At 40.2% G+C, this 11,844-nt stretch overlaps 1 protein-coding gene across 2 annotated transcripts in view; it reads right to left on the reverse strand.

Moving 5' to 3' along the window:
- scaf4a (SR-related CTD-associated factor 4a) overlaps positions 1-4,351 on the reverse strand; it is a 5,962-nt gene extending 1,611 nt beyond the window's left edge. Inside the window, exons 1-11 of one of the 2 annotated variants that reach the window (XM_010772068.1) lie at positions 4,172-4,351; positions 2,644-2,727; positions 2,496-2,540; positions 2,241-2,402; positions 1,980-2,112; positions 1,613-1,749; positions 1,321-1,491; positions 1,055-1,140; positions 848-932; positions 434-607; positions 183-256 (exon numbers count right to left, since the gene is read on the reverse strand). In XM_010772068.1, the coding sequence (XP_010770370.1) occupies positions 183-256; positions 434-607; positions 848-932; positions 1,055-1,140; positions 1,321-1,491; positions 1,613-1,749; positions 1,980-2,112; positions 2,241-2,402; positions 2,496-2,540; positions 2,644-2,727; positions 4,172-4,201 (1,181 nt within the window). In that variant the 5' untranslated portion in view covers positions 4,202-4,351. Of the gene's footprint in view, positions 1-182; positions 257-433; positions 608-847; positions 933-1,054; positions 1,141-1,320; positions 1,492-1,606; positions 1,750-1,979; positions 2,113-2,240; positions 2,403-2,495; positions 2,541-2,643; positions 2,728-4,171 lie in introns of both variants that reach the window. The other variant, XM_010772066.1, reaches the window with a different exon arrangement.
- Positions 4,352-11,844: the final 7,493 nt, after the last annotated feature.

An 11,844-nucleotide genomic window follows, 5' to 3' on the forward strand; every position in this document is an offset into this window, starting at 1 on the left:
CAAAACGAAAACTCTTCGGTTCTCCACGAATTACACAAGTCACCCAAAGCAGCGTTAAAAAAGCGGGAGGCGCCGAAAAGCGACTAATTTGCATCACTGTACTTATCTGCATAAATAGTAAAGAATGAATAGCGAACCCAGAAACTCAGTTGGACACATCACATCCATTTTCAGTTGCTTACCTGGAGCCTGAGTGTGACCGTCGACCATGTCTGCCATCCCTTGAAGATGAACGGTCCAAATCCATTGACACTTCCTATAAAAAAAAAGGCATGATTATGATGTAATAAAACCTTTTGAACATTCACATTTAGCCGTTTCCCAAAATTCCCAGATTTCAATTATAATGCAAATAAAACGACGTTCTGGAAGTACATTTTCCAAACTGAATGAACCCCAGATTCAACATATCTTTGTATCTTTGAAAGCCTACCTGTTGATGGGCAGCATTGTGGGGAGGGTATCCCCCGGGGAAGCCTGGAGGCCCAGCAGAACCAGGGGGGGATTGCCCTGGGAAAGCATGCCCCATATGAGGCACCATACCTGGGAAGCTTTGCGCTGGCGGTAAACCGTAGGCCTGGAGCTGGCCATTCGGAGGGAGAGGAACCTGTGGAACAACACTGGAATCAATATTGTGCACGACAACTGGTTTTTTTTAACAAATAGAATGAAGTTTGCACAAAAAGTTGCTCTGACTTAATAAATAATATCAACTATTTAAAGGTAGTGCATAACATGGTGGTAGCAAAAGCTTACATTGATGTAGTGATAGGAAACTTATATTTGATGGCATTTAAAGGTTTTAAGTAAAGCTGGGTAATAAAGAACACAATGATCAAACCATTACCTGTTGTGAGACGTCTTGCAACATGTTGAGCATCGGAGGTTTAAAGTGCTCCATGTGCTGTGGGAAGCCTGGAGGGTTCTGCATGCTGTGAGGACACATAATACTTCATTAGCCTTACAGCTTTTAGTTCATTTTTTCAAAAATCTATCAGAGCTTTCCGCTGCTTAGCTTTGCAGAGCTGCTTATATTATGAGTAGTCTCGCTTACAAAGAGGGCTGAGTTGACATTTCATCCTTCTTCGCCTCTTCTCCAAAGTCTGGTTCATCATCATAGTCAAAGCGATCCAGCAATTTCTAAGAGAGAAAAAGGTAATGGTTGTAAAAAAGTGCACAAAGTATGATGTATTTAACATAGTAGAGCTTGCAGACCCGTAAATTACTCACACTCCAAACACTGTCCAAGTGTCTAAACATTACAGTTCAGAGTACATTTAGCTGCTGATGACAAATGAATATAAATAAACAAACTGCTACCTTGTCAAAGGCTGCCTTCTGCTGGGCGGTTTGGGTGGGCTGCGGGGGTTGCAGGGGGGCCATGCCCGGGCCAGTGGTGATGTGTTGGGCCTGCGTTTGAGTGGTATGGAGAGACGTGTTTGTTTCAGGCTTCACTGGCTGCTGCTGGAAAGTCTGGAGCATCTGTTGAAGCTAAATTAAGAATGGAAGAAGAGTTATTAGTGACGGTGTGAGAGATGTGCAAGCAAAGAAGTTCCAAGCACTGTGACGGTGGTCAAAGCTTATAAGAGTCGGCACTGGTACGCACACTCACCTGCTGACCCTGTGTGGACTGGAAGAGCTGAGCCACGGCAGCAAAGGCGTCAGAGTTTTGCAGCTGAGAAGTGGATGTCATGGTGGAGTTTGCCGTTACCGCAGTAACGGGCTCTTTGGCTGGAGATGGGGAAAAACCTGAGGGCAAGAAACAACAACAGCATATTGATACTGAAGTATAGCGATGCTAAAAAAAATGTATGCATGATGAAATATAAAATGTACACATTTCTTTACTAAGCCAGTATTTTATTAGTGAATGCAACAACTCAGAAACAGCTAACTTGTGATTATAAAACTGGTTCAATAAAATAAATAAATATGATTAATTGACACTTATCACCACTGTTTACAAGCACACAAATTACCTGGGTCATCGGAGCCTGCTAAGAGTGCAGCAGCACTGCAAGAGCCAGCTGCCATGTCCAGGAGAGGCTGAATAATCTCAATCTTGAACACTCCATTTTTCTGCCACAGGTTCAACACCCGTATGATTTTACTCTATAAAGAAAAATAGAAAAAAATAACAAAAAGCTCAGGATTTGTAATTAGAAGAAACAAGACCTTTCAATCCTTTCAGGCAGTCAATATTCACACTTTGATTTTTCACCAACTCATCGTTTTCTTACCCTGTCCCCTTCTGGGCATAGGCAGAGGTTCTCAAAGGTTCCCGTTATGTTTTTGGTGAACCTTGGGCCAAACACGTCCTTGTCTGATCCAAACTGGTGTCTGGACTGTCTAACAATGGAATCCACCACATAAAGCCCCGCTATCTTGTACTCACTCTTACACTGGAGAGGGGAGAAAAAGAAAAACAGATGTAGTTTATTCATGTTTGGTGAGGTGAAAATGGAAAGTAACTGATTGAGGTAGGCCTGTCTTACCTTTTTGATGAACTTTTCCACAATTTGGACCACATGTTTGTAGAGCTGAGAAACAGAGAAGCCGGTGAGCATGTTATCAACCAGATGTAGGCAATTTTTCTAATAAATGAGTAATTTTCAAAACAAGAAATGCCAAGTCCATTCTTACCTTCATAGCTTTGATGGCCGATTTTGTGATGGAGATCATCTTAGCCCGAGAGATTGGGGGCTTGGTGTCAATCAATGAGAATAACTACAGACAGAGGAGATGATAAGATCAGTGAGATGGGAAGGGTGATAAAACAGGAAGAAAAAAAGGTATAACACAGAGAACATGGCTTAAGAAACTAGTTGCAGATTTAAACCTGACATTACCTTCAAGTAATAGATATCGCAATTTGAACAGGTGTATAACCAGTTAGTAATTGCATATTGGATTACTGATCTGTTATTGTCTGCCACTTTTTTTTTACTTGTGCCATGGTTGATTTTTTTTCTGATGTAGCTATGGTGATGAAAACCTTGGTGTAACATTGCAGTCTGCTTCAAACTAATTTAAGCTTCCCTCCTTTCTATTGTTCACCATTTTCCATCGGCTACACAACATGGACACATGAAGACCTGCCACTCTGTAATGTGGTTTTGAAAAGTATAAAATACTCCACGGGACTGAGGGGACCATGATACATGTTGACTTTTCTGAAGTGATAAGGGCAATCAATGACAAGATACCGCACTGCTATAGTATGTTGCAATGAAAATAAGAACAAACTAGAGCTGTGTGGCAACACCTTCTTAGCTGTGTGGTGGAATAGGGACTAGTTCTTGTTCTGAGCTTACCTAAATGGTCCTGTGCATTAGATAAATACATTTTTGACATCACTGAATTAAATGTTTGCTAATTTAACAGGTAAATGAAGCAGGCACTGACACATTCCTCATGTGTTTAGTATATCTAACAGTGCTCTACATTCACATAAGAGAGGAAGTAGCTTATCACCTACTTTCTCTAGCATAAACTGATATTGAAAGTGCAAGAAATGAACCGCCAGACACATACGGTGTTATAAAGATTTTGTGCAAAACAACAAATATGAAGTGTAGATAATGTGTAGCCCAGCCACATAAATAATTTCATCCGTAGGTTAAAATGCCATCAAAAGAAACGACAGGAACCAAAAACACTGAAAGATTATTAAACCTGCCTTTTTGACTGGACTATTAACCCCATTACCCATCAGTCCTCGGGCCTAAGAGAAACGTAGCCTGGCATCTTCTAAACACACTGAAGCGGTAATGCATATTTTGTTTGTAGCTTGCAGCATGACAATAACATTAGTGTAATCCATGTGCCCGTAGCATTGTTTCCAACAACAATGTTAGTAGCCATGCTCCCACAAGCTAACGTTGGTATTACCGAACTTTGTGCAAGGTTACTACTAGAACCACTTGCTATCGTTGCGTTAGCTTGCAAGTTAGCTCAACACTCTATTATGTTCCAATTTCAACATAACTTGCGCCACAAAACTCATGCTACCTCAGTAGCAAAATGCTAAGCTAGGTACGGTGCACAAGTCCAGCTAGCTAGCCGAGCGGCCCAGTGGTCAGTGCCACTCGGCTAGCTCAGAGCAACACAGCACCATGACCAGCCAGACTCGGTAACTTCTGGGTCTCTATGGTCCCTGGAGGAAGCTTACCTCATGGTTAAAGGCGTTGACGGCATCCATGATTGCCCGACTCTCGCAGCCTTCTCCTTAACTCCCGTTTCCCTGCTTACAGTGATGTTTATTAAAGGAAGGGTCGGTACAACATGTCCGCTCCCGGTAGCTAACGACAGTTAGCCTAGCATCGGTAGCTTTCGGGTCGGCGGGCACGGCAAAGCATGATGGGATCCAGTTGTGTTGTTTAATGTTTTGTCCTCTAGGTGGCGCAGTTTTTTCAATGCTGAAAACGTGCAGTTGTTTTCCATGGACTGTAAATAATGGCCTTTTAGATATGTGTGATTTTAGCCACCACATCCTCCAAGACTTGTTACTTTAATTCCCAGTGACCCTTGCATATTCTGTTCTCTGCGCATTACTATTTTTTATAAACAAAGCAGAGTTCATGCAATCTTATATTTTACCCACTTCTAGATATCAATCAATAGTAGGCTGCTGCAATACCTAGTATTCACATTACCATCAAGTCAACTTGGAAAACCAAGCATCGCCGTGGGAACATGTTTCAAATGGGGGGTGCTGTGGGGATGACACCAGGGCTGGTTCTGACCAATGTGCTGCCCTATAGGCAAGATTTTAGCTGGCAATGAAAAACCTCTACAAAAGACCAATACACTACAAAAAGATAAACATATTGACATGGTGGACAGCTTATATAACAAGGCTTCAAATTTATTTAGTGTTATAACATGTTTTAATTGGAGGGGTGGACTTCACATCCTCTAGGGGGGTCCGGTGGTTCCCCCCCGGGAAGATTTTTTAAACATTTTAAAGTCAAATGCTTCAATCTGGTGCACTTTGAGCGCCCAATTACTAGACTGATCTAGAGGGTACAACAGATCGGTTTGCATTTTATTAATCAAATAAGTATGTGAACATTTCCAATAACCTACCATAGCCAATAACAAATAAATGTAACTTATTTTATTTGTATTGTTCATTCATATCTTATTTTACCAGTTAACATTTATTTATTTATGCATATTTTTAAATCTCTCCAGTTTTAAACGATATTTTTGGTTTACTGTCCTATAGTATACATTGGAATGATTTCAAACCTGTTTTGATTTATCCTAATAATTATAAAGGTGTACCTTGGAAATATTTGTTTACATAAATTGTGATGTCGGGTTAGGGTTATGTCCAGGAACTATTTACATATCCTAACTTTACTGTTGTCTTATTACAGTCTAAGTTCAAGTACTTTCTATAAATTTACTCGTTGACTGAATTTAAGATTATCCCAAAATTTTTAATACATCGAGTCAGTCTCCATAGCAGGGATGAGGTATGTAAGAGGACCTATCAGACTCACGTCCGTCGCACAAAGTCAACTTGGACTGAAATGGCCAGTATACCCACCCGCAAAGGAATGCCCACTCTTTTTTGGTGTGTGTCGGAGAGTATGTCACCACCATCGGCCCATTCAACGTTAGGTTAGTCGCGTGCGCCGCCTCGTGTACCACTCTTGTTCCCCTACTGAGGTGGGCATGGTGGCGCGGCGTACAACGCGAGTCTAACATAGTGTGCTACTTGTATTCTATACACCTCCTTTTTCTGTGTCGTGTGCCACTGATGTTTATAATGCTAAAAACAACAACTAAGGACTTTGTACTAAATATCGACAGATACTAGCATCAACAGCTAGATATCAGTGTCCAAATTAAAACTATCTTAACACGCATTTCCCATGTGTACAAGTGTGGTACACGACACTTAATGCGTGGGGGAATTATTGTACCTAGGTGTTACAGTATCAGTAGGAACACGTTATTTATAACTTGCTATTATTATTTGTAATTCATGTTTGTTATATTATTATTGATATTATATTATTCCACTAGGTTATATCAACGATAACTGGACAAAGTAACAATAGACAACTTCAAAACTAAAAGACGATTGTAACCACCACGAGTGATTGTTGTCCCGTCTGTTTCTTATTAAGGTAAGCAAGACTCCCCAAGTGACCGGATTATTGTACCACCAATAGTGAGTCTCCTTTCTTGTGGCACGATTCCCTCCCCGTTGTTAAAAAAAAACAAGACATAATGAAGGTTCTTTAAAAATAGACTGAATTATATTAATGGATACCAATAACCAAAAAGGATTGTCCCTTCACACGTTTTTTTTGTGTGTGTGGACGTTATTTAGTTCTCCTTGTCGGAATGTATGACATTATGATTAAATTTCGTACTCAAAATTGTTTGAGACACACAAAATAGTCTGAGACCAAGAAACCCACAAATGACGTAGTCTAATTTTATATCCTTTATGTATATTATATATATATTATATAATTTTCCACACGAGGTAATCAAGTGGGGAACACTAGGCGTACCTCTCTAACCTTTTAATGTTCACATGTAACTGATTTGTGACTGGCTACGAAGATCTGTGGTTTGGTCTGTTAGGTCTGTCTTTGGTTTCATACTCATACTGGGTGGTAGATACACCTCAGTGCAACATGATGTATCTTTATTTCATTTAATTGTTCTGAACTTCACTCGACGTCAGGGAGACTTACGAAAGTAAGAAAATAAAAGTAATTAAGTATACAATTTTATTGAACTTTTGCTTAACCTAAGACTCAACTAAGTTCTACACCTTTATGTAAAAAACTTAATTTCATCCGAATGAAATCTTTCTCAACTATAACCTTTACAAAGTGAGATAGTATATTACCAAGTGTGAACTTAGTATGGTGATGGTTTACTCTAACTGGATTATGGATAAACTGACAAAGTCCACACCCTTCATCCCACGACTCCCACGACGTCGTGGCGGGACCCCTCCTGTCCCCTAGACGTGAAGGTGTTCTATATTATGGTTTTTTTTTGCTTAAAAGTCGGAACTACATTGTTGTAAGTATTATTCATTTCTATCTGTGGGAAAAAAGTTGGGCCAATGTAAGGTAAAGGGACATGCTACCCGCGACATCACTACTTTCACTCCCTACACCGATCGTCCCGCGGGGGTGAGTGTCGGTTTCACTTCTCTATCTCTCTCCCTATGGCGCCTATGAATAGAGTCACTCAGGTAGAGTCACTCCTGNTTTTTCTTGCCTGATCTTATATCAGGCAAGAAAAAGCAACAGCAGTGGACGGTTGAACCCTGAATTCTGTCCAATATTGGTTATTTCCACATTTCATGCCATTGTTATCTCTTTCTTCATTAACCCTTTGGGTAAATACTTGGCAGACCGTGTGACAAAATGGCCGGTGGACAAGTCATGAGTGTGCAAATGTGCGGTTCATTTGAAGCCTTGAAGCAGGCGCTGGCTCACTTCTGTTCGATTATTTCAAACAAGTGTCCGGAGCCATGTGCCATGACTAAATGATTAACTGTGTATTTCATAATGTTACTGACAATATGTTAACGTGTTTATTCACCTCCCCCTGCCGTGAACAGATGGGTCCTTTTACTTTATTTTCCACATCAAGTATGATTATTTCTTTGTGCCAAAAGCCACCTGCCGTTCCTTGGTCTCTGTTCTAATTATTTATGTTGGTAACACACAGCAAGACTTGTTATCAGTTGGATGGTATCTTAATAAAGGAAGGCACATCAACATATTGACATCATGTTCAAGGGGAACATTTATCATCAGGCACAGGGGGGTACCGGAGCGGATCAGGCCATGTGCCATCGTTCCAAATCTGACCTCCTTTTGTTCCCCGACAACTGAGTTCCCTCTCATAATATAATTAGATGAAAGCCCATTAAAAAGTCAAATAAGAGAGAATACATTATTATTGAGGCACCAATACCTGATGATTTTCAGATGTGCGTATCAGAGAAGGACAAAGGGATGCTTGGAAAAAGACAAAAAGTCTCAGCTAGTTTGGCACATAAAGGGTGTTTGGTTTGTTAGCATAAGAGAAGCAGAGGTTGTGAGCAAAAGTGGTGTCCCCAATAAAAGTTTTCTGCTGCCTTTACCATTTACGTTTAGTCCACTGATAATGAGAGCAGAGAATTGCATTCAACACAGAAAACAGGCAAATATATTTTATATGCCGTTTTTTGTTTTTCTCCTTGATCTTGTTTATTTTCGTCTCGTACTATTGTCTTTCCATAATCCAAAAGCGCGCTGATTAGGGCTGATTGATTTTATGTTATGTTTTGTTTGGATGTGTAGTCATGTGTGTAATAAGCAGTGTTGGGACTAACGCGTTACAAAGTAACGCGTTACTGTAACGCAACTACTTTTTGAGGTAACTAATAGCGTTACTAGTAACCTATTCCCATTAAGTAACGCCGTTATAGTTACTGTGATTTAAATGGGTGCGTTACTGCGTTATATTATGTGATGGAACTGAACCGAATCTCCCTGCGGATTTAACTTGCAGGCGAATACAGCGATGTCCTCTCACAGCACCATGGAAAAGTGAAAGTAACCAGAGAGGAGTGATGATTGGTTAACGCGGGGTAACATTTCAGGGTAAGCCAATCAGAGACAGAGTTGGGCGGGTCTTGCCTTATGGGGAAAATACACATCACTTGCTAATGCTATAACACACACACACGGCAACGCTCACCACCAGCACACACACACACACAATGGCAGATGCAAGTATCAGCGAGAGCAGCAGCGCATTTACAACTTGGAGATATAACCACTATTTTCAATTTGTGGGGATAAAGGACGCAAAAAATATTACGGTCAAATGTAAACTGTTTGCAGGACAGAAAGTATTGTCTTACTGTGCCACGGAACAACACAAACATTTGTATTTTTATTGTTATTATTTTTAAATTAAAGTAACTTGTTACTAGTTACTTTTATAATTTAGTAACTAATGAAGTAACTAGTAACTAACTCATAACTAGATGAATTACTTAATCATTACACTTTTTGTTAGATTTCAGGATGTTTGGGTTGTGTTTCAACTCTAAGAAACATAATTGCAGTTCTTTTGGTAAAGCAATGTAACATTTCAAGATTCAATCATTCAAAGGCTTTTTTGTATGCACTGTAGCTACAGTGTAGGTATGGGAATTAAAAAACGTCCAGAGTTCCTCCAACAATGCAAAATAGTACTGTAGGACATAAAATAATAAAACAAATGGATGAATAAAAACTAAATAAAATAGTGCAAGATGAAACAGAGTAGAATAGAGTAGATTAAAATAGTGTATTTGAGTAATGCAGATGAAGTAAACTATAAACATGTCAGAAAAAATAAATAAATTGAGCTAAATTATGCAGAGAATGTTCTGAGTGACCATGTAAATGCAGGAGTCTATATACATGTAAATAGAAGATATACAAGAACAGAATGTAAAATTAAATATTGTACAGTAAAATAAAATACTGTTTATTGTAGTTATAATTATTAAGATATATCAATTGTAAGAAGCAAATAGACTAATGCTTTAGGTTATGGAGGCACAGACATTAAACAGTCTTATGGCCTGTGGGATAAAACTGTCCGAGTCTGGTGGTTTTAGTCCTGATGCTGCGGTACCGCCTGCCAGACGGCAGCAGACAGAACAGTTTGTGGCTGGGGTGATGGGGGTCTTTGATAATCCTGAGGGCTTTCTTCCTGAGCCGCTGGAGGTAAAGGTCTTCCATGGATGGCAGCTCCGTCCTGGTGATGTGCTGTGCAGTTTTCACCATCCTCTGTAGAGTCTTAAGGTTGAGGGCGGTGCAGCTGCCGTACCAGGCCATGATGCAGCCAGTCAGGTTGCTCTCTATGGTGCACCTGAAGAAGGTCAGGATGCTCTCTATGGTGCACCTGAAGAAGGTCAGGATCCTCTCATGGTGCATCTGAAGAAGGTCAGGATGCTCTCTATGGTGCACCTGAAGAAGGTCAGGATCCTCACTATGGTGCACCTGTTGAAGGTCAGGATGCTCTCTCTGGTGCACCTGAAGAAGGTCAGGATCCTCCCTGGTGCATCTGAAGAAGGTCAGGATGCTCTCTGGTGCATCTGAAGAAGGTCAGGATGCTCTCTATGGTGCATCTGAAGAAGGTCAGGATCCTCTCTATGGTGCATCTGAAGAAGGTCAGGATACTCTCTATGGTGCACCTTTAGAAGTTGCAGAGTATCCTGGAGTCCATGTTGAATCTCCGCAGCCTGCAGAGGAAGAAGAGCCACTGTTGAGCTGTTTGCTTTCTGTGGTGCAACCTAGGTTTGAATAAAGTAAACCTTAATTATATAGCACTTTTCTACTGTTCTTCATGACAAGTTATTAGATCTTGCTAAAACTGATGGGAAAAGATAGGTTTGAACTGAATAAAAAGAAGAAATGCTACAAAGGCTATGTTCCACCAATGCAGAAGGAAACAACATGACATCAGTGGTTCCCTGCAAAGCTAGGGAATGGAGATTGAGTCAAAATATTGCAAATAAAAGTAGCAATTAACAGGGTTCCCGCTGGGTCTTAAAAAGTCTTAAATTTGATAATCAGAATTTAAGGCCTTAAAAAGTCTTAAATATGATCAAAAAAATAAGAAAGGTCTTAAATATGATTTAAAAGGTCTTAAAAATGATCGGATTTGAAAGGTACTTCTGTGTTGCGATCACGTCTAAATGTGTTTTGGGGGAAATGTCCAGGCTGCAAAGTAAGCAGTACAGTAACGGCCCGTCCACACTACAGCTTCGACAGCTTCAAAAACGGTTTCCAACGCGTCTGCCCATTCACTTTGAATGAAGCTGTAGTGTGGACGGGCCGTTACTGTACTGCTTACTTTGCAGCCTGGNTTAATTATGTGTTCAGGGTAATCAACAGTTAAAAAGATAATGTTCAAATTATTATTTGTTTTAAAGTTCAATAAATGGATGTTTTCAAAGTCAATGAATAATCGTATTTAATAATCGTGATATCAATTATTGACCAAAAATAATCGTGATTATGATTTTTGCCATAATCGAGCAGCCCTAGTGTGTGCGTGTGTGTGTGTGTGTGTGTGTGAGAGAGAGTAAAAATATCTATATTCAGAGCTCTGCTGCCTTGGCTACAATCTTTCATCATTGCTGTTGTATGATGGGTGTTAACTACATTATTTAGCATCTACAGCACCTCCGCTTTTAGGGTTGACGTAGACCCAAACGTCGCCCGGAGCTCCCCCGGTGTTGTTGCGGGAGCTGCTGCACTAGCTAACGCTAAACTAGCTAACCCTACATTAGCAAAACAAACGCCGATTTATTTTTCAAAAGGTGCAGTCGATTTCAAACCACTGGTTTCAACCAAGCACTAAATTCGATGTTTTCCAACCAAATACGGTTGAACTTACACTTCCCCATATTTATTTGTAAGTAGACTTGAAGAGACATGAGTTTCTGACTGCCGGTAGCTCAAGCTTGGTTGCTAGGTTACTAGCTGGGTGTTCTCCGATAAGGGGCCGGGGGAAACAAAGTTAGTGATTACTGGTTCCATGTTGATTTATTTCAATACAAATTGTTGGGGGGAACTGAAAGGCTCTTACTGTAATGGTTACTTTGCAGCACGGACATTTTCCCCAAAACACATTTAGACGCGATCGCAACACAGAAGTACCTTTCAAATCCGATCATTTTTAAGACCTTTTAAATCATATTTAAGACCTTTCTTATTTTTTGTCTATATTTAAGACCTTTTTAAGGCCTTAAATTCAGATTATCTAATGTAAGACTTTTTAAGACCCCGCGGGAACCCTGTACTAAGC

This window comes from Notothenia coriiceps, unplaced genomic scaffold (assembly GCF_000735185.1).
Source record: "Notothenia coriiceps isolate Sejong01 unplaced genomic scaffold, NC01 NC01_scaffold00010934, whole genome shotgun sequence".
In the NCBI taxonomy this organism is placed as follows: domain Eukaryota; kingdom Metazoa; phylum Chordata; class Actinopteri; order Perciformes; family Nototheniidae; genus Notothenia; species Notothenia coriiceps.